This window comes from Mastacembelus armatus, chromosome 13 (genome assembly GCF_900324485.2).
Source record: "Mastacembelus armatus chromosome 13, fMasArm1.2, whole genome shotgun sequence".
In the NCBI taxonomy this organism is placed as follows: domain Eukaryota; kingdom Metazoa; phylum Chordata; class Actinopteri; order Synbranchiformes; family Mastacembelidae; genus Mastacembelus; species Mastacembelus armatus.
This window is the reverse complement of record NC_046645.1, coordinates 18,575,282-18,599,024: the sequence shown is the minus strand read 5'-3', so window position 1 is coordinate 18,599,024 and position 23,743 is coordinate 18,575,282. Positions and strand designations below refer to the sequence as shown.

Sequence of the window (23,743 nt, the reverse complement as noted above, 5' to 3'; positions counted from 1 at the left end):
TTTAGTTCATAGACTTGGTAACTTTATGTAGACGCTAGTTTACTGCCTAAAAGTTCACAACCTCACAAGAATGCCATGTCCACTTAGCTCCTTTAGTCACCTGCACTCAAACTGGGGATATTTTGATTATAAGAATCAGCACGTTAAATACCAGGCAACCAGGATTTCCCAGTTGTTTGATGTATTTTTGTCTTCAGCACCATTGTGAGCCACACAACTCCTTAACAAACACATCTGACATACCCCAATGGCCCTGCCTAGTCTAACTATGAAAAGTAGTTTAGATTGTTTGTGTGTTTTAGATACCATCATTGTGAGGGCATTTCTTCATTGTGAGGACATTTGTTCTGTCCTCACAACTTCACAGAGCTGTTTAAGGGTTAAGACTTGGTTTGAGGGTTTTGAGTAGAATTCAATATAGGTTACGGTTAGGGTGAAAGTTGGGGTTAGACATTTATTTGTGATGGGTGACCTTAGGGTAAGGGACTAAGGAATGCAGTATGTCAGTGAGTGTACTGTACAACTGTTCTAAGATCAACATATGCTGAGTGTGAAGGAATCCTCTGCTCTCTTAAAATAAGATTTGGAACAACTGTTCATTTAGGTCTGACCTCATTGGCATTAAATTGTTGTGGGTGTGGCACTGGGATATTCCCCCAGTTTCAGGAGACACCAGGCATAATGCCTCTCTGTGCCTAACATTTCATCATCAGGAGCAGCAGCATGGGCATGACTGGGGCAATGGTGTGTGTTGTAAGGATTACAAAGCTCTCTGGTCACTGCTGGATGACTTTAACCAAATGACCTGTAACATCCAGAGCAACCTTTTCTTTGTTTTATGATTTTTACTAAATGGTGTGCATGTATAAGTAGGTAATAGTATGTGAAAATGTCATATGGAATTAGTTTAAATTAGAGAATGGGTGAAGCTGAGGTTTAAATGTTTGGAAATCAGTGAAATTAGTGCAATTCCTCTTAGTACTGTGTTTTGGACGTGTGTGTGTGTGTGCGTGTGTCTTCCCATCCCTTGGATATGAATCTCTAAGGAAATGCACTGTATGTGACCAAATTGCTGAGCTACCATCTTGTGTTGGGAGATGTTCAAGCAGTTCACACCATTTGTCATGTTTAATGTGGGTGAATGCTGACATGTCAACAGCAATTTAATAAGAGCCTGATGGCATCTGAGGAGCCATCTTTCCAAACTGTCATACTTCAGTTTGCTACATGCTTTTTCTGGTTAATGTAATACAGAAATATAAAATGGTTCCAGAATATGGGAAGAAAGTAATGTCCATTATGTAGAAGACTGTCTGTTTATTCTACTGGTCTGGGTTGGTTTTGTCCCTGGGTTGTCTGTTATTAATGTCTAATTAGCAAAGAGGAAGTGCTTAGAATAAACAGGAAATTTATTGTTTAGAAACTTAGCAAGTTAGTCCAAACTGTGAACTGTGGTAGTACCACATCTGTGAACAGCTAAATGTTAAGACCAAATGTCTTACAGTCAGCCAGTTCTGAAGAAATACTTCTAAATCTATATGGTGAGCCTGAAAGCACTGCACATAGCAACTTGAGGAAATATATGCCAATGAAGAAATCATTGTCAATTTGACATGTGCAGAAAAATATGCTGCAGAGTGAGAAAAGACAATCAAACACACATAAATAACACATATACAATATTCTGCTAACTCATTTCCATGGAGTGAATAGAATTATTCAGCTTCTTGTACTGCTTGACTGGCAGCATGCATTTGGCTGTTTCTACTTGGTGTGTTTGCTGTGTTTGCAGCACAGGTGTATATTTAGTTATGTTGTGTGGTTTTGGTAGTATTTTCTATTTTTGCAGCAAGTCTCTGCAGTCTGCATGCCCCCCACCCACTCTGCTGCGCTTATCTATATATTAGATAGACATGTATGCTTTTAAAGAGAAGTATCACAAAATTTGATTTTAAGTTGCAGAACATATAATTTACATGTTATATATTAAATATCATTGTGTCAGCACTGGAAAGCTTCTAAAATGGCCTTCATGAGACAATAATAATCCATTGAGAGTCAGATAATTTCATGCTTTAGTAGTGTCAGCAGTTTTTTAAGTCAGGGTGAGTCAGTTTCATTACAGACATCTTTGTCGTCTCTTCCATCATACATTTGAATACAGTTACTGACAGGGCAACACCCAGTTTTCAGTAAAGAGCTAATACAGTATGGGAGAGATAATGAAACGATAGTACAGTAAGGAAACGTGATAAAGACAGAGCAGTAGAAGTAAATACATGCACTGTGGGTAGAAAAGGGTGGGAATGTTCCCAGTGGTTTGAGTTGCTCCTTAACAAGTCACCACCTGTCCTGTTTACTGGAGAGGCTTTTAGACTGTTTTTCCTTTTACCCCAGTGCCTGTGTAAGGGCCAGTCACTAACATTTAAAACTAAAACACTTGTTAGTCCCCCTTTATGCAAGTGGGTACTTCATTTGTTTGTACTGTTTTGTACCAGGAAATTGTACTTTACATTTGTTATTGCAGTAATAGAAGTAGTAGCAGTAGGGATCTTCTCTGCTGCTGAAAATGATAATTTAAAGACCTTATGCTGTATTTTAAAAGTTAAGAGTTTGGCACCCCCAGTGGTAGTATTTAAAAAGATAGATCTGAACATGATTTTAACTGGCATAGTCCATATTTGGCCTTGTTTGTTCTTAATGAAGAACTTTTTTTTTTGGAAAAATGTTCAGAAAAAATTTGGTGATTGTTAATAACTTTGCATTACTTGACATGTACAGCCTGTCAAGTAATGCAAACTTGGACCAATTCTTAAGAACTTTTACCAATTCTTAAGCTAAATGGTTAATAAACAGTGTAGTGTAGACTGTTAAAACATCAAACATCAGGTATATATTTATTTAATGACATTCAACAGTCTCTTTAGTGAAAAACCTTATAAAATTTAGCTTCATATTGGTTCTGTGTTTATTTGTACTGCCAATTTTCTGCATTTGAAAGATTTAGAATGAAGGCATGGATGCCCTAAAAATATGATTTATAAGACGTGTCTACATGAGATAGTTTAGTGGTGTCTTAAGTGCTAGAGACAGTGATCTGCCAGATAACCACACTGCACATTAAATGTACCTTTTTAAATATACAGTATTTCTCCTTAATGGTAATTCAGTCTTTCAATGTATAGAGCTTTATCACAGCACATTTTTATTTATAATAGTTATAACATTAACAATGGCTCTGTTGTATTCAGGTGTCCCAGTGTGATGGCGAGTCAGCATGGACAAAAACTAGATCATGCATGTGAAGCAGCCATCATTCATTTTATTTATTTGCACCTGTGCTTTTCCTTTTCTGACATGTTAAAATCTCTTATGCGAAAATTGAGTACTACACAATGCATATGACTACTACAACAGTATGACTGGAATCACTTCTTCAAATACTTTTCTGTATGCATGTACCATCAAGTGTCAAACTTGTTGACCTCATACATTATCAGGTTGATAACATTAGCTGTAAAACACCCAAGTTTAAAATAGGATGTTAATTTAGAGCAGTATTTCATGGTTGGAGCCTCATTTCAGTGGTTATTATCAGTCTGGTGGTTCTGTAGAGCCAGTAACATGCAGCCTTGTAATGGGTTGGATGGACATAGGCCCAACCACCATTCATCCAGGCAGAAATCTCTGATTCAACAGCCTTTTCAGTTCAGACTAGGATTATGTCTTTATAGAAAACTGTAGACACTTTAGGAAATGCCTGCACAACCGAAATGCTGCCACAGTGGAAAAGTGGGTGTGTATGTGTGTTAAGGACAGGGAGTGTCTCCATATTTGGTGTGTAAGTGAATTGAGGAAGAAGAAAAAAAAAAAAAAAGCTTAGTTTCCTATATTCACTTAATTTGAAGGCTGCAGCTATGGTCTTTTCTCTTAGTCTCACATTTGTTCACATTTGTTGGAAACATCTCTGTCCTTTATGGTCTCGTACACATGGACATACACAGTGCTCTGGGTTCACTAAACCCAGGAATATGAGGGAAGCAAGAAAGAGGCACATTAACTAGGGTGTGGAACAGTGAGAATGTATTTCTCCCTTGGGAATCCCCTTGTCAATATGGTGCTGAGCCTCTGTAAGCTGACAGCTATGTGAAAAAACACACATACACATTCGCCCTCATTTAATATCATAATTCCTCCCCCTTGTGACACTTTCACCATCTGTCACCAACTTCCTGTCTCTCATCCTCTTTCTTGATACTTCTTTCTCTTTCTCTCTCTCCTGCCCTCTAGTCTCTGTTTCCCGACTCTTTGCCGCCCACATGGCTTGCATTCTTTCACTATTACATCACAACCACCCTGCACTGCAATTTATTTATTTTTGTTCATATTTTTGTCTCTCTCTTTAGTCTCTTGCCTCTTTTGCCAGTCCTGGATCACTCCCTGTCTTCTTTCTTGACATTTTATTTCTTTAAATATTAGTAAGGAGCCATTGCGCATTATTGCCTTTAAAGGTTGTTGCAGGGCTAAAACAAGTGGTAGCTCAAATTGTGCACCATTAATGAGCATGTGATTGAGGAATTTGGCTTTAAAAGACGGAAAAAGGGAAAGAAGAATGAATAAAAGTGTGTGAGAGAGGGAAGGTGAAAGGTGAGGGCTGGAGGCGATGTAATGATTGGTGTCTGGTTAATGTTGGGATCTTGTTTGCATGAATATGGTTGTTATGGTTGAAGAATGTGTAGAGTGTCAGGAAGAAAGCATGGCCTTCTGCAAAGTAACAACACACAGAAAGAGGAAGGCATGTAAGGAGGAGACTGCAAAATGAAGGTATGATGCAGAATATAGGTATAGTCCTCTTGCTCTGTGGATAATGTGTTCATGATGCTTTTCTTAGAGGGATGCACAACAGTGAAAAACCTGATAAGTCATTAACTATTACATTTAGACTACTTCTGTTTTTGCTATATATGTAGTATGTGCTCTTTTTCTTGGCCTTCATGTGCTGAAATGTTGGCTAGATAACTACGCCAGTTATCTAACAGACAGGGTAAACTTATTAGATCAACAAAAGTCAATTTACTAATGTGAACTCACTTTTTCTTCACTTCTTTTGTGAGTATATTTCTATGTTTCTTAGTGTGTTTCTTTGTGAAATAGTGTGTGATGAAACACGCACTTTCAGGAATGCTGTGGTGAGGCTCTGAATGAAGTGGTGGAGTGTGAATCATATGGTGGCATGCTGTATTGTTTGTACGCCTGAGTGGAACCAACCATGTGTGGTAGTAGAACAGCCTTCTGCAGGCCAGGTCACGTCATTGCAGCACTGTTGAGTTGGGTATAAATTATTTGGAGAAGAAATGAAAAGAGGAAACAAGAATTTAAGGGGGGAAAGCAGAGGAGAGAGAGAGAAGGAGTAGGAGGGGGAAAGTCAAGTTCCCATTTCTGATTTCCCACGGAGTTGATGTCACATGCATCTCCCCAAGAGTGTTCAGTGGGATCTTGAACTTCCTTTCTTCTTCCCTCAATCCAAACAACCAGACGTTTAATATGGCTTCTCCCTCAAATGGGTTGTGCATGTGTGTGAAAGACAAATCAGCATAGGCTGCACTTGGAATATGGCAAGCAATCGAGCTGAATATACACTTTTTCAGCCTCTTTTTTGTCTTATACACACATAAACACGTAGCGTATTTGGTAAACCCTGCAGTCATTAACCCTTCAGTGATCTCAGATCTGACCTAATTTAACCACAGCTATATGTAAATAAAATATGTGCCTTTTATGTGCCTGCTTTAGCACAGCTGGCCAAAAGGTTGTGTTAGCCATCAGAGGCTCCACCACTAGCCAAGTGGCAGATATAAAACAGTTTGTTTTGTTTCCATGGCTTTATGCCTCATAGTGCTTTTATGACATATCACCTAATCCTTCAGAGTCACAGACATATTAAATATGTTGTATCTTTAGATAGTGTGTGAAGGCAACAAAGCATGTGTGCCAAGCAGCATGTTGGAAGTGAAATGCATGCTTTATCTGGTGCCACCCAGTCATTAAGCTGTTAATAATGTACTATCTTATATAACCCTATTCTTTTAGTTAAGTTTAGCTTTGAATGGATAAAAAGCGGGAAAGAAAGGGTTAACATCTGATAGCTGAGATAGTGGTCAGATAAACCCCCTCCTCCCTCCAGCTCAGCACAAATATGCTGCCTCAGCATGAGCCTGCAACAACTCACACTCACACACCTTTACAGTCCACACATTTGTGAAAACTCACTTTCCAGTGTAGAAATATGCACACATGAATAAACAAATCTAGCATGTTTAACAACTGTATATCTCTGTCTCCTTTGGTATATTTGCCATTTTCTGCTAACTGGCCAGTCTATTCTTATACTGTGGTGAGAGAGACACACAGTCGGAAAGAGAGAGCGTGGTTGTGTGTGCGTGCGTGTGTGTATGTGTGTGGAAAACATTACTCAGATTCCTGCAGCAGGGCTCTGATTATAGTTGCAGTGGAGAGTGAGGAGGGAGGCATCGGACAAGGTGTACAAAGTTTAATCTCTGACAAAGACAAAGTTTAATCAGACAGTCCAGTGCAAAGTGTGTGCATTCTGTTGCTCCATCTGAGCTCGCAGAGCGATGGGGATTGAGTTATTTTCAGAGATTTTGATGTCTGTCTCTGCAAAAACCTAATAAGTTTCATTTAAATGATTGTCACCAGCAGAGGGCAGTGTGAAGGAGTAAGTGTGTGTCTGTCTGTGGTTGTCCTTGATTTCTCCCACAGTGTACAGTTTTAAGAGATGAAAATTACACCTGCTCTTTAACTGTGAATGAGTACACTGAATCTTTTTGCTGATATAACTGTCCACTGTTAATGATTCTTCCACTGTCTGTATAAAAATTATTTGTATTAGTGTAGGTAGAATATGGGTATACTTAAGATAGATGTAGAGACATGGAATATATGTTAATGCCAAGCACCATTTCTTTGGATTTAAGGGACCAGTTTGCTGAGTCGTCCTAATGAGGTCTATAAAACCTGGATTTCCTGCTGCTGCTCTGCTCTTTGAAGACGGAGCTTGACTAGAATGTCCTTCTTTGGTCCAGCATCATGATCTTCTTAGGTCTCTTTTATAACTGAAGATTACCAAAATCTTCTGGACATAAAGCTTTTATTTGATAATGTTTCTATCTCATTCATATATTGTGTTTTTACCTTACCCATCCCAAGTCAAATACATGTGTAAAGTTTTTGGGGCCCGAAATGGGGTGTTGTTCTTTATTGTTAATATCTATCCATCGAAACATGAACTAGCTAGTTGGGCTGCTTCCATTCTTTATGCAAGGTTAACCTTGTGCTTTATATACTTAAGATATATGCATATGGTACAGATCTTCTTGTCAGTACCCTAGTACTGTGCAGAAAGTGAAAAGGTGTGTTTCTCAAAATGTCTAACTGTTCCTGAAAGTTGGGGTTCCTCAAGTTCAAATGATGTTCTTAAAGTAGGCTGACATTCAATGAAAAACTAGCTTTAACCAGCCAGCTTTCCTGCCTTCAAATGCATCACCATTGGGTTTCAAACAAGCCCTCATTAATGTCTGAGTATTAGTCCAGCAGCTGTAGTGGAAACTCGTCTTCCTCTTTGTTCTCAGAAACACACCCGGTGTCTGTAAGCAGTTTTTATTGGTGTTAACAAGCAGATGCATTAGACTGCTAAGGCCTTTGATCTGCAGCAACTGTATGCATGTGTGCAACACTGGTCTGGAGTAATTAAAATTACTGTAATGATAATTAACTAATGATGTTGGACCAGTGATGGCTCGTCCTTGTGCATGTATGTGTGCATCATTGTATATGATATGTATGTGTTAGAGAACCAGATGCAGCAGGTATCAAGAGACATATTTATGATAGTGTCACTGTTGGCTGCCTGTCAAGTTTCTGCTTCAGCTCATAATTCTCAGTGAGGGCAAGCAGGAAGTAAAGGGAGAGGAGGGAAGGAGGAAACTTTCAGCTTAAATAGATGATTATTTATTGGCTTATACACTACAAAGAGTTTCCCCACACAAACATGCTTAGATATATTTGCACTCTTTACCCCTTTGGCAGCAGGACCCATTTGTCCCATGTTATCTATGTTTCTTTCCTGGGGTGGTTACGTGTGTGGGTGTACATGACAGATGAGAGAGGGTATAGCTCTCTTATACCCTCTCCCTTCTTTTAACAGCAGAGAGGGCAAACAAAGAGTGAGTGTAGTAAGTTTTTTCTTAACATAAATGCCTGTTGCACTGAGGAGAGGGTGATTGGAAAAAAGCACAAGGAAGGAGGGGGTTATGTGTCACCCAACACAGGGACTGTTTCCTCTGTGGGAAGGAGGGAGAGAGAAGAAACGTGGGTGAACGAGTGGCGAGAGAGAGACTGAGGGTAAGAGGAGAAGCTATGGCAGCTGGCTCTCAGGACGGAGGGGAGAGATTCTAAAAACAAACTCTCGACTAAATAGTGGTTGTGACGAGGCGTCGAAGGCCACAGCTATCTGTTGGCTCGGTGGAAGAATTACATCCAATTCACCGGAGAGCAGCACAGGAGCCATGAAGTACAGACCTTTGGTAAGACATCTAGTCACACATTGTTTTGTTTTTTTTTTTGTATTTTACTATTAGTCAAGATTTACTTGTCTAATCATGTAGATTTCCAGTGTGAAAGATAAGGAATTCTGTGTGAGATAGTTTTGCTTTTGGTAAGGTAAGGTAGTAGTGCTTACCTACAATGTGGGTTAATTGCATAACAATATTGGCTGCGTGCTCTTGAAATCAAGGCAACAGGTAAAACAGAGAGCCAGAACAGCCTCAAATGTGGCTGGTTTGTTCTTCACCTTTTTATTATGTTTTTATGTTTTTTAGTTAGTCTCCTAACTGGAAATTTATTTAGGAGACAAAGTTAGATCTCAGCATCCTTCTTCACTGTGGCTCTGTATTTGTCATGTTAATGTTAGCACCTGCATTTAATATCCAGGAAGGTGTGTCTGCATTGCTGTCTCTTTTTGTCTGTGTGTGTGTGTGTGTGTGTGTGTGTGTGTGTGTGTGTGTGTGTGTGTGTGTGTGTGTGTGCGTGTGTGCGTGCGTGCGTGCGTGCGTGCGTGCGTGCGTGTGCGTGTGTGCGTCTGTCTGTCTGTGTGAGGTTAGTGATAGGTTATAGTTAGGTTTAGTTTAGGGTTAGGTTTAGGCAAGCAGTGGTTGGGTTAGAGACAAATCAAAGTCCCCATGCAGGATGAAAACACACTTGTGAGTGTGTGCTCTGCCCCAGTGTAAACCAGTCTCATGGTGGTGTTGTGTAACTGGACAGCAGTCTTTGGCATCCACAGACTGTAACGGTGAGCATGTTAATGAAAACAGTGTGTGTTAATTTATCAGTGATTATGATGTGTCCTCTTTAGTACTGCATGTATTTTCCTTTAGTGATAATGAATACCGTATGGTCCTAGAGCTAGACATCTGTAGAACTATTTGCCCCCACTTTTTGAACAGTTTTACAAGACTTCTCTGCTGTGTGTGAAAAACTGACCACTCACAGATTTGTCAGGCTAGTACAATCCACTAAAATAATCCTAACACACAGCTGTCATTACTGCCTGCAGGTCATCTGTCTTCAAGTCAGTAGGTAGTTTATGAATGACTCAGTAAACTAGTCTATTGTACATAATATACAAACCTAATAATTGTAAAACCTCAATGCTGTATCATTGGAATGACAGTAGCTAAAGAGTTCCTACAATCTTTCCGACTTGACTAACCCACAAAATCCATAATAAATAATGATTATTTTGTGATTTGAAAATAAAAACTATCTTGTTGACACACTAGCTTGTGTCAACAAGCTAATGCTGACTAGACCTACATCTCCAGTATAGGTGAATAAAATCGTGCATACTATGCTTTCTGGAGCTGTTCTATTTGCTTGAACTAATATGAATATATTTCACTAATTGTTACTCTCCATTTAAAATAAGCACATTTCTATTGTTGGTGTGATGATTTTGACACCACAATAGTTTCAATAGTTAGCTTTCACCAAGTTCAGTGAGTTGATAGAAATGCTGAGAAATGCTGAGAAGTAGTGACTTGCTCAGGCTTTACTGAGCCCATTTCACACTGCTTGTGTTGTTGTGGTGCACAGGTAGGGAGATTCATTCCTGCAGCCTGCAGGAGTCTTAGCTAGCTCGTTTTACCTGTCCGACAGCTCTGCAGAGGAATTTGTCTCTTTTGCTGGATGGAAAATGAGCCTGCTAACTGCTAAGCCTCAAGGGCCTTACTATCGTAATCAAAATATGTTTAGCTACTGTACAGGCATGGAATGGGAAATTGCTTTAGCATTATGTCATCATTATGTCACCAGAGGTGCAGGCCTGCACCAGAGGTGTGAAGCCCTGTTGTTTCTGTAAGGATTACTATTTTTATTATTATTAGGGCCCAAGCACCGGAGATGTGAAGGGGTCAAATATTACTATTAGGGTGCTTTATTTTTTTGTCTCCCTCTACTAAATGGGGCCATTTCTGAACTGGTTCCCATGGGTGAAAACTCACTTACTTTACTGCACACATCTGTTACCACGTTGAGCAGTCACAAAGTCTAAGCCATGGATGTGGCCCAAGGACTCCATGGTGCCCCCTTATGACAGTGACTCTTGTGGTTGGCATGTAGTTTAGGCTACACACACCAAACCTGGTAGGCGTATGGAACTCCCCAGTACGAACATTTTTTTTACATATTGCTATAGCCATGCCCAACAGGAAGTGAGGTATTTGGGATTTTGTGTGTTTTGATGTATGTTGCAATGTGACGACCTGGCGTTACTGTGACTTTTAATATCTCACCAAATAAACAGGAAAAGTGTCATAAATTCACCATGCATCGTTTGAAAAGCATCAAATTTCACTGGTTAATGAGAGTAATGCTATATGTGTGTGCAACATAATAGACTGACATAGCGCCACCGTCTAGTAACAGAAAGAATGCCTTTTTAACCTGTCTTGACAATTCATTTTTGATATTGTAACAGACTGAGGGGTCATGTGTCTTAGTTTAATGTATGACTGTTATATTCATGTAAGTTCTGGGATGTCAGTGAACGCAGCAGGTGGCTCAGTGGGAGGGAGGAAGAAAGAGTAGGGGTGTGTGTTTAGGAAGAGTCCGCTCAGTTTTGGTCATGTTTTGTTGGTGTAGGCTACGGCCAACAGTAGCCTGTGTTCTGTTGTTGTAAAAACTAAGTGCAAGAAGCCAACTGACGGTAGCCGCTTCTTTATTCAGGGACGGCTGCAATATGATGCATATAGATTCAGCTACACACACCAATCTTGGTAGGTCCGTGGAACTGCTGAGGACGAACATTTTTTTGTATATACTGTACATTGCTCTAGCCATGCCCAACAGAAAGTATTTGGGATTTTGTGTGTTTTCACATACTTCTCTTACATCATTCATCCGATTTCTGTCAAATTTGGTATACGTGGAGTCGGCGTGTTACAGAGGTCAAATTGCAAGGATTTTTTGTGATATGTTGTAATAAGACAAAATGGCGCTATGATAAATTTAGAATCTCGCCAAATAAAGAGGAAATGTGTCATAAATTCATCATGTATTGCTTGATAAGCATCAGACTTCACTGGATAATGACTATGATGATATACACATAAGAAATATGGCAGACTGATATAGTGCCACTCTCTGGAAAGCTAGCAATTAGTGCTTCCTGTGTCAAAGGTTGTGAAATCTGGTACACTCTCATTAGTTCTGTACATTTGATGGACATCCCATGTTGAGAGTGCAATATTAGATGGTGAGATGGCAGGGCTTGCGGCACCGGAGCTGCTTGGGCCCGTCATTGCCGCTCGCGGCTTTATTCTCTTTTTGATTTCACCTCTCACATACATCGCAACATGTACTTTAGCTCATCTCTGCTTAGTCACATATATTCTTCAGTATAGAGTGTATATTCTGTCTCAGCGCCTTCAAATCTTAATGAAAGTCAGATTCTGGATGATACAAAGTTGCCGTTTAGTTCTACTGTACTAGTACAAAGATTGCATAGAACAGTTAATATATATAGTTATAATGTCTTCTGTGGCTCTGTAAAAAGCCACCTGCTCCCTGCTCTCACTACAGATGACAATGTCATCTGCAAACATCATGGTCCACGGATTCCTGTCTAACCTCACCTGTCAGCTTGTCCATCGCCACAGCAAACAAGAAGGGGCTCAAAGCCGATCCTTGGTGCAGTCCCACCTTCACCTTGAACTCCTCTGTCACCCCTACAGCACACCTCACCACTGTCTTACAGCTCTCATACATGTCCTGCACCACTCGAACATACTTCACTGCCACTCCAGTACAGGCACCAGTACACTTCTCCTCCGTTCCTCAGGCATCCTCTCACTCTTCAAGATCTTGTTAAGTAGCCCAGTTAAAAACTCTACCTCCACCTCTTCTAAACACTTCCATACTTCCACAGGTATGTCGTCAGGACCAACTGCCTTTCCACTCTTCATCCTCTTCAACACCTTCCTCACTTCATCCTTACTGATCTTTGCTACTTCCTGCTCCACAACAGTCACCTCTTCTACTCTGTGCTCTCTAACATTTTCCTCATTCATCAACTCTTCAAAGTATTCCTTCCATCTTTCCATCACACTTGTGGCACCTGTCAACACATTTCCATCCCTGTCCTTAATCACTCTAACCTGCTGCACATCCTTCCCATCTGTGTCTCTCTGCCTCGCCAACCTGTACAAATCCACCTCTCCCTCCTTAGTGTCCAACCTGTCATACAAATCCTCATATGCTCTTTGTTTGGCCTTTGCCACCTCTACCTTCACCTTATGCTGCATCTCCCTGTACTCCTGTCTGTTCTCTTCTGTCCTCTCAGTGTCCCACTTCTTCTTAGCTAACCTTTTCCTCTTAACACACTCCTGAACTTCCTCATTCCACCACCAAGTCTCCTTATCTGCTTTCCTCTTTCCAGATGACACACCAAGTACCCTCCTACCTGTCTCCCTGATCACTTTAGCTGTAGCTGTCCAGTCATATGGAAGAACTTCCTGACCTCCCAGAGCCTGTTTCAGCTCCTCCCTGAAAGCCACACAACAGTCTTCCTTTTCCAACTTCCACCACTTGGTCCTCTGCTCTGCCCTTGTCCTCTTCATCTTCCTCACCACCGAGTCATCCTACACACCACCATCCTATGCTGTCCGGCTACACTCTCCCCAGCCACTACTTTGCAGTCACTGATCTCTTTACATCTGCACAAGATGTAGTCAACTTGTGTGCTCCTGCCTCCACTCTTATATGTCACCCTATGCTCCTCCCTTTTCTGGAAAAATGTGTTCACTACAGCCATTTCCATCCTTTTTGCGAAGTCTACCACCATCTGTCCTTCTGCATTCCTGTCCTGCATACCAAACTTACCCATCACTTCCTCGTCACCTCTGTTTCCCTCACCAACATGTCCATTGAAGTCTGCTCCAATCACCACTCTCTCACCACCAGGGATACCCTGGATCACCTCATCCATCTCCCTCCAGAATTTCTCCTTCTCTTCTAACTCACATCCTACCTGTGGGGCATAACCACTGACAACATTCAACATCACACCTTCAACTTCCAGCTTAAGTGTAAACAGTCAAGCCCTTGTTATGTGGGTTTAAATCAAATATTCTCATTATTAATGATTGTGCTTCAATTTTGAGCACTATATGGTGCAATGAAAGCAGTAGGTGAGATGAGGTTTACGTAAACAATATGACATCTGAGCTTTTTGAGCACACCCGATGCAGGATAAAGGTCAAGTATAGAGTCTGCCATTGTTCAAAACCTTTGCTTCCTCCACTTTCCTCTACTTTGCTTAGATCTCACTGCTTATTCAGTATGTCACTTGAGAGACAATAAGGGGCCGAAGGGAGGAGAAAACACAAAGAAGAGAAATGTGAGCAAGAGTTACAAAAAACATGAGATTTAAGATGATGATTCAAATGAGATATAGTTAAATACCATGTTATCCTTGGGTCATTGCTTGTGTACATCCTGAAATAATGTTGTGCAGTTCTGTGAGTGCACTTCTAATTGCAGTGTTCACAAGCACATTTGTTCAAGCCTTTCCCTTGAAAGTAGTCGTACTGTCGAGCACTAAAAGAGCACCGAATGCCTGGTTGGAATCTTCATCTTGTTTATGTATTTGTTGAACAGTTTCTGATTTTAATTTGTATATTTAGGTAAAGTACTGGCTTTTGTTGTAGAATTTAAGTTACATTTGTATTTCTCAAATGAAGGTACATAAAACAGAATAACCATATATGGCCATGCTACCTGCCCTGTAAGGTTGTACTCATGACCCACATTCCACCGACTCAGACCTGTTCACTCTCTTCCCACTTTCTCCCGACTTGGCGTTTATGCTCAGGTTGGGAAAAATTTAATGAATAAGCCCTTTACCCACGCATTACTTATGCTGCAATCACATTTCACCTTTGACCAATACGCTTAACGTATGATACATATACGCTTAAATCCAGAGTCAGTTGCCTTTTGATTCATTCATTCTACAGAGGGAAAACATTATTTTTATTCCCTGCTGATTTTGTACGTTTGCTCACTGATAAAGAAATGATCAGTGTGTAATTTTATTGGTAGGTTTATTTGAACAGATTTCTGGCTCACAGGTGTCTGTTATATGGGTAACAAACTGAGATAGGAGCACTGTCCACAGAAGCAATCAATCAATCAGATTGAGGCAAAGAATTTGCTTTGAGAATTTTTTGTAATTGATTTCCTCGAGGAGTCGCTGCACCTCTAAATTATTGAATGAAGTAGCATCATTAATTTTGTGGTGGTGGCCTGCGATCTCAGCAACACAGGTGACAGGTGACTGCCTGATTACCCTTATTACTGCAGTTTTCCTCATTTATGGTATAAGCTGAAACATTCGGCCTTGGTTTACTTATTGTCAAAACTCACGCAATTCAAACATGGCTAGCGGTAGACTTAGGAGAGAATTCTGTCTTCTTCAGGTCCCCTCCTGCTAACCTGACTGCAAGCTGACTTGTTTGTTGCACAGGATTCGGAAAACGTTACAGCATGTTGGAACCGGGTAGGAAGTGTTCCTGAGACCGGGTGGAGGTCTGATGTGTGGCATTACATGCAGCAAAGAGAAACAGTGAGAGCAACACTGGGAAACAATGAAGTAATGGAGAGAGGAGACCAGAGGAGGAAAAGAGAATGAGAGATTGAATGTATAGAGGAAGAGGGGAGGATATAAGGCTGTGTTTTCTTTATTTTCAAGCTCCACAATTGGAGGGTTTGTAACAAACCATGGCAGCTTAATGAAAGGGGCCTTGCTGCTCCCAACAGTTATTTAACCATATGATAAAATCCTTTATGTTTGTGAAAACTTGATGTCTGGTAACTCTTTCCCAGGAAAAATCTCTGCTACCCAGGAGGTCATACATTTCATATGTTTACAGCTACAGCTACAACTGTGTGTTTGGATCAACAAAAGTTGTTATTCAGCATGAGCAGCACTATGTGAAATAACTGAACAGTGAAATGCCAAAAGTGTTCATTATCAGAAAATCCAAAAAGGCCAGAATACCACCCATATCTGGTAACAAGGAATGTCAGTCACTCACACAATTCTCAGGGTCTACATTGTCTCTCTCTCTTTCTCTCTCTCACTCTTTCTCTCTATCTCTCTCACTCTTTCTGTCTCTTTCTCTCTCGCTCTCTCTCACTCTTTCTCTTTCTCTCTCGCTCTCTCTCTCACACACACAGCTGCAGTTTCTTTGCTTTCTGAAGACGTGAGAAACAGTAGGTCACCAAAAGGATGAGAGAAACAGGGATGTATAGGATAGAGTTTCCTCACAAATTTACTCACATGTGCATACATGCTTGGATTAAAACTTGAAATAGTATTAGACCTTAGTGCAATGCATTCGAGTGCTGCTTGCTCTTCTCTTTTCCCTTCCCTTATTGTTATAATCCATTAAGGTTCCCCACACAACAGCAGGCCAGAGTGAGAGTGTGGGAGGGGTACCTGTCACACAGCTCATCATCTAGCACCTCACTGTTAGACTACAAATCTAATCAGCCATCAAAAGAAGAAATAAGGAAAATGGCAAAAATGACAATTGTCTTGTTCTGTGGATGCATTTTGTGTTTGCTGTGACTGCTTGACAAAAAATATCTCATGTTTTGAGGGATTTTGGCATAAAGAAACAGCAGAAGGAATAAGACTGTATTTACAGTAACTTCATGCAGCTCCAATATGATGCGAGTGTAAAGGGTAATCGATGAGGCTCATATCAGTGCAACCACATTACACCCAGTAACACTGGATAACATGCATGCATTTTTTTTTTCATGTGCTTGTCATTCAGTGTGGAAATGGTAGATTTTGCCATGCACAGTGGAAGATACTATTTATTGAGGTATATAATAATGTAAATATTCTAGCTATTGTTGAGAAAATGATGACCATAAATAGTATCAAAAATAGGACCAGATTTAACAATTGTAACATTGCACAACTGATATTTAGTGTATACTCTATTTCTGGTATGGAACAGGTTTGAGAAATGCTATTATTGGAGGGTCTTAGGAAATTCTAACAGTAGACGATTTTAAAGGGATTGGATATGGATTTTTGCTGTTATTGTGTCCTTGTTTTCCCCCCTGGATTAAATTGTACAAGGATACTGTTAAAAACCTAAATCATCACCTTCAAATCATTAAGCTGAGAGGTGAGTCAGGTCTAACAGCGTTCTTCCTACCCAGGCTACTTGCTTCTTTGAACAGCTGTAAAGACAAAGTGCAGAATCTCTTTGTTACTGAAAGAGTGTAAACTTAACATGGAATGTTAACTAATGTTAAGGTTTATAGGAACTGTCTGTTTCCCTGAACTTGATATCATGACATGGACCAAGGCCCACACCAGCGTCTTATGGTTTTTCGCCACGTGAAGCACCATGCAACCGTGCAACTTTCCTTTTGAACACAGAATCACATATTTGTGCACACTTGTGTGAAATCAAGAGGTTGTGCATATATGTCTGTTCTGCAGTGAAAACACAGGCAGTACAGAGATTTGATGGTCTCTGTGTTGTGTTGTTGAGGCCAGTGCTTTGTGGAATTTCATGGAGTGTTGTTAACTTTCCAGTGCAGTTTAAATGGAGCAATGCAACAGGAATAACGCCGTAACCTGGCATCCATCGTCTCTTCTATCTTCACTTTTTCTTCCCTTCATCTTAAATCTCTCCAATGTAATTTTCTCTCGTCTAACTCGGCACTAATTAATATGTTCTCTCCTCCCTCAAGCTTTCTCTTATCCTTCTTTCTTCATCCATCTCTTATTTGTAGTCTCCTGAGGGATGAAAACTGCTCTACTGCATAACACAACAACACCTGCTGTACTTTGTGTGTGTGTTGTGTATCCCTACCACTACGATTGAAATTGTGCAGGCATTAGTTCTGTCCAACTTAGTAGACCCTAACCATGGATGTGGGTAACATTCGTAATCTTATGCGTAAAACTCAAGCCTGTATTTTAGAAAATGGCTTCTTGGATTTACATTTTGATGAGCTTAAACATGTAAGTGTATTAATTTCACTTCCTCTTCAACATTTGCACTGTGTATCTGGGATCTTCAAATCCTAAAAGATGTGTTGAGAGCTTATGGGACAGGAAGGACTTAATGAACCTTTTGACATTTACTTTTGCTTATAAAGGCTTTTATACTAATAAATGCTGTTTCCAGGATGAAATAGGTGCATTAAAGCTGTTAATAGCTGAAAATTAGACCTTAATCAGTTGATAAGTAAGCAGCTATTACCTGTAGTTTTGAAGCCAAAACATTCATTCTTTTGTTTCAGTTTTTATTTAGAATTTATGATTAATGTAATTGTTTGGCTAAACCCTGTTTGCTTTCATTATGATAAAATTCAAATTTTTAAATATATGCCAAAAAGACAAAAAAAAAAGAATGTTAACCTTGAGACATTAAAAGTCTTGACAACACGGTGTAAAAGCAGTACAAGCAGAGAAGAACAGTAGTAGTTAGTTAGACAATGATACTTTCTAAAGTTTGCTAACATTCACCACCAAGAGCTTGTCATCATACTAGACTAAAAAATGCAGTCACACCAAAATGTTGAAGTGCAATAAATTGAGAATGTGTTGATTGTGTACATAACTTTTATTTTGTAAGAGTAAGATTATTTTTATTTCTCCATTCAAATGTTAGTGTCTGACTTCAGGACTAATGAGAATGGATTATGTGCGTGCATGATCTGGTCTGTGTGATGTTTTTCCATCCCTTCCTCCCTTTCTTTCTGTAGTTTCTCCTTGCATGTTTATGATTGATGGAGTGTTATGGTTCATAGGTTATGTTGTTGTATTTCATCACTAACCCCACCTACTCCCTCTTGTCCTCCTCTAGGTGGTGACTAGTGACGGGGTGCGGGCTATGATGGAGTCGGCCCTGACAGCCAGAGACCGTGTGGGCGTGCAGGACTTTGTCCTGCTAGAGAACTATACCAGCGAGGCCGCCTTCATAGAGAATCTGCGCAAGCGCTTTAAAGAGAACCTCATCTATGTGAGTGGACGTGAGAAGCTTTTGAGCCTGTTGTGTATTAGTAACACAACATGCTCGACTGATGATGGATTTTTGAGACTGATACTGTTATTTGAATTTAACATTATCCTCAGTGTATTGGCAGATTTTTTTTTTTTTTTTTAATCATAAATGCACACATAAAGAATTGTGACCAAAATATGTACAGAGATATAAGATAACCAATTTTATTCAAATTAGTAAATTCACCTTTTCCAGACACGTGCTCACCTGATTCAGGTAATCAGTAGTGAGTAGGGCACGTATAGTTGGAATACAAGCAGGGCATCCACAAGGACCAGGGTTGGCTACCCCTGATATACACCAATACAAGCAAAGCTAATTTATTTGGTCTGGCTTTAGTGTTTCTATGTCTATGCTTTTGTTTGTGTCTTTCAAGATTCCATAAACAGATGAGTTGTCAATTACAATAATTAGTAAAAATGGATCTGAGTGACCAAACAATGTGACCAAACATGGAGAATTTACTTAAGATGATTTTTATGTTTTGATTAATTTAGATTGACAATATAAACTTAAGGTGGATCTTTGCTTTATCATTCCTGGTTAGTGATTTGGAGGTCTGAAATTGGCCATACTGCTGTTCATTAGCAGTTATTATCAAAAAGTTTTGTATACAGTTTTAGTCTTGACTTTTGGGGTGGTTTCCCAAGGGGGATAAGGATTATACAGTCTGGTGCTACAAGTGAGTCTTGCGATGTAACTGTTCCCTTTCCATCAGACATATATTGGTTCAGTGCTGGTGTCTGTTAACCCATACAAAGACCTGGAGATCTACACCAAGAACCACATGGAGAGATACCGCGGGGTTAACTTCTACGAGGTCTCACCACACATGTAAGGGAATGATTTGTTGAGTTTCATTACTACTGCAAGTAACATTTTTTCTCATATGCTTAGAATTATTCGCATCATTCAATGTGGACTGCTTGTTTAGTGTTTCCATATTTTTGGTCCTATACATTGAAAGAAGGAGCCTATAGAAGATCTGCAAAACATTTCTACCCCAGAATGACATAGCATTTATTGCAACTGGGCTCCAAATGCTGCCACGGTGTGTATGTTTACTGTGCATGACGAGTACCTCAGAGAGTCAGCTATCCATCCATCCACCCGTGTCCTGGGTCTTCTCCATGGCCTTCTCCCAGTGGGACATGCCCGGAACACCTCCCCAAGGAGGCGTCCAGGAGGCATCCGGTACAGATGCCCGAGCCACCTCAGCTGGCTCCTCTCGATGTGGAGGAGCAGTGGCTCTACTCCGAGCTCCTCACCCTATCTCTAAGGAAGCGCCTGGCCACCATGCGGACAAAGCTAATTTCAGCCGCTTGTATCCGGGATCTTGTCCTTTTGGTCATGACCCAAAGGTCATGACCGTAGGTGAGAGTAGGAACGTAGATTGACTGGTAAATCAAGAGCTTTGCCTTTCGGCTCAGCTCCTTCTTCACCACAACGGACCGGTACACCGACCACATTGATGCTGCCGATGCACCGATCCGTCTGTCAATCTCCTGCTCCGTCCTTCCCTCACTCGTGAACAAGATCCCAAGATGTCTGCGTAGATTCTCAGTCGTCCTGGGGAGGTTATCTAGAGGTTGAGTCATGGCAACTGGAACAAATCCAATGTTTCTCAGGAAGGACAGACTGTTGGGGAATGTCTGACTGCAGACAGTTGGGGAATCAGAATGAGTCCACCATTAGATCCTAACGACCCTCACCTGAGCTCACTCCTTTGGTCACTTAACGAGCCTATTCAGACCAGGTGTGAAGTGAAACCAACTCAGGGGCGTGGGTCTAACGACTCTCACCTGATTTGCATAGCCCACTTAGTGAGCCTATTGGGCCATGGGTGGAGTGAAACTAATCTGGGAAATAAATTTGGAGGTTCCAGTCCAGCCTCATTCAGACTGATGAAGTCACTTGGATGGGAAACGTTTCAGCTTTAAAGAACAGAAAGTCCAGTTGCCATGACTCAACCTCTAGATAAGATCCCAAGATACTTAAACTCGTTCACCAGAGGCAGGGTCTCTCTCAGTCAGCTAGCTACATGATATTCTCATGGTCTGACTGTCCTTTTCTGTCAGTAAGGAATTTGCAAGACAACATAGCCTGAGGCAAGAGTGTTTAAAAGGCTGCCATATGGAATTCCCTGTTAAATCCTGACGACCATATAGGTCAATCAGTCGAGTTCATTATAGAGATTCACAGTCACATAATCAAACAATTTGAGAATCTCTCAATAATGGTTTTCTCTCTGGTCCATATGCTGGTTTGTTTTTTTTTCTCTCTAATTCAAAACCTAGAGCATAGGGTTAATGTTTTTGCTCCCTCTGAGTGAAAAGAGAGATGTGCTTTGGCAAGAAAGAGGGAGAGGCCAAGAGAGGGAAAATGGAGGGAGAAGTAGAAAGAAAAGTAAGCAAACACTGGTACCAGGTGAGAGGGTTCCTCCCTTGAGAGGGAATTCCTCTGACCTGAACCTTGCCCCCAACCTAGAGCATTCACAGATATCTAACACATACATTACGACACAGCTGTGGCCAGACTGCTGTTTTTATCTTCCAGCAATTATTCTGGTGTCAGAAATGTTTCCAAAGAGCTGAAACAACATAGCAGTACTGATAGGAGCATGAGGCACAATAATGATACTGTGGTTACAACAGCTCATGTTCTACTGTGGACTTTAGGGTTAGATGGTAATCCATCATCTTTTTACATTTACGCACAGAGAAACTATGGTGTTACATTTAAGACCCAACTTTACCAAGAACCTCAAACTGATAAATTTTTGAAAAATCATCATGATATTTGTATTTTGCTGCTGTCAATTTGTTGCTCTGAATTTTCTGTTTGTGCATATTTTTATTTTATTTAGTTCCATTTGTCAGTGGACAAATATTCTCTTTAACACAATACTTCTGTACTGCTTCAGTAACACATTTGTTACTGTCAGTAACTAAAGTGCAAAATCCCTGCTGATCATGTACTTGACCATGTCTCTCCTCCAGCTATGCAGTGGCTGACAACTCATACCGTTCCATGAGGACGGAGAGAAAGGACCAATGTATCCTCATCTCTGGGGAGAGCGGAGCTGGGAAGACAGAGGCGTCTAAGAAAATCCTGCAATACTATGCCATTACCTGTCCAGCCAGTGAGCATGTGCAGACCATCAAAGACCGCCTGCTGCAGTCCAACCCTGTCCTCGAGGTGAGAGTTCATTGGACCACCCTGAGAGCAGACCTTTCAGGATAGTGGAATTGTTGTACAACTGGACCTATTTTGCTGTTGAGTGAAGCACTGCAGAAATGGGTACTCATCCTAAAAAGAAGGTTCATGTACTGTTGATGAAAGTGGCTTTGAGTGTTTGAAGAGCTGATAATGGATTAAGAAAACATACATTTACCAAGGCTAATATTTGAAGTGTAAAATAAGTAGTATATAACATATTATCTTTGTATTGAAGCAGAAATCTGTCAACCTAGTGTTGATACGCACTATTGCTTAGCAACGTAAACAGCATCTATTCAATAGCATTTTTGATAGACGCATTGCTTTGCTTGGATTTCACTTGCAAGTAGTCAGAATAAATGTACAATGTACCATAAGAGCCAAACAAAAGGGCACTCCACTTAATATTCAGTATTTTGGTGACTGTTATTGTTTTATCTGCCCAGTGAGTCTCATATGTTAGCATCTTCTGACTTAGTTGGATGTGAAATGGAGTTCAGTATTGTTCAGTTTATTGTTGTGTTTATTGGAATGTCCTGTTCTCTTAAATTTGTTTTCAGAGGCTTCTCCACCCCGATAAGAGCTATCTACAACAACACTAAAACATTTCATTCATGTGTGGTTCATAGCTGTGTATGGTAGTCTATGTGTGAGATATCGTGGAAAACGGATTGATTCTCTTGTTGTTTGACAGCAACCATGAATTCATAAATTTCAGAGAGCAACAGCTAGCCACTAACATCTACAAAAACACTTGTTTTAATATCTAGCATGTCTCAACTAGATGCCTTCCAGATGTGTGTGGATGTGAGTGTTTACATTGTGCCATCTAATCTCTGTTGTTGTGCTAGATAAACACTGCAGGGATTCAGATGCTTGTGGCTTCTTGTCTGCTGTCCTGTCTTTAACACACTTTCACTCAATTCCCCTGTTAGCTCTTAAACACTTAATCTATCAATCATCATTCTCTGTCTCTCTCCTCCTCATGCCTCTCTATCTTCACTCCAGGCCTTTGGAAATGCCAAGACTTTGCGGAATGACAACTCAAGCCGGTTTGGCAAGTACATGGACATTCAGTTTGACTTCAAGGTGAGCAGGACAGTTGCATTTATGTTGGCAGCTACTTTAAGCACACAGCACTGTCCAACAATTGAGAATGTATTGTCATCACTGCGTATTTAATAATAATGGTAAAGTAGAAGTAATAAAAGTAATGTAAAAAATTTAAATATGCTTAGTTTCCTAGGTATTTAAACGTGAAATCTGAGCTTCATTTCATTTAGTCATGTCACTCCTCCCTTCTGTATCCCTCTTTTATGAATACACAAAATATGTTGTGGGCTACAAAATCCTTGTTGATCCTGCATGTTGTATTAAACCTGCATCATACCTCAGTACCCCAGCCTTATCCTATCCTTCTCTTCTGTTGCCCCATCCTTTCCCTGGCCTTGGTCCTGTCGGCAGGGTGCCCCAGTGGGAGGCCACATCATCAACTATCTGCTGGAGAAGTCCCGTGTTGTCCATCAGAACCATGGAGAGAGGAACTTCCACATTTTCTACCAGCTGATTGAGGGAGGGGAGGAGGACCTGCTAAGACGACTGGGCCTGGAGAGGAACCCTCAGCAGTACCAGTACCTGGTCAAAGTATGTATCAAGGATTTCAGCTTATTGTAAACTGAATACTTGGGTTTTGGACTTTTGGTGGAAAAAAAACAAGCCATGGGAAAATGGAAAATAGGCATTTATATTTTATAATAGACAGATATCTGATGCTTTATACCTTGAATGATTAATTGATAAAATAATCAGCAGACTAATCAACAATAACAGTTATTAGTGCAGCTATAATA

General features: G+C 40.5%; 1 protein-coding gene across 3 annotated transcripts in view; it reads left to right on the top strand.

The window, feature by feature from the left end:
• Window positions 1-23,743, top strand: part of LOC113137281 (unconventional myosin-Ic) — a 52,461-nt gene that overhangs the window by 13,971 nt on the left and 14,747 nt on the right. For 2 of the 3 annotated variants that reach the window (XM_026318823.1, XM_026318840.2), the window contains 5 exons: window positions 18,477-18,632; window positions 19,393-19,508; window positions 21,674-21,872; window positions 22,902-22,982; window positions 23,358-23,537. In XM_026318823.1, the coding sequence (XP_026174608.1) occupies window positions 18,477-18,632; window positions 19,393-19,508; window positions 21,674-21,872; window positions 22,902-22,982; window positions 23,358-23,537 (732 nt within the window). Of the gene's footprint in view, window positions 1-8,454; window positions 8,604-18,476; window positions 18,633-19,392; window positions 19,509-21,673; window positions 21,873-22,901; window positions 22,983-23,357; window positions 23,538-23,743 lie in introns of those variants that run through there. The other variant, XM_026318832.1, reaches the window with a different exon arrangement.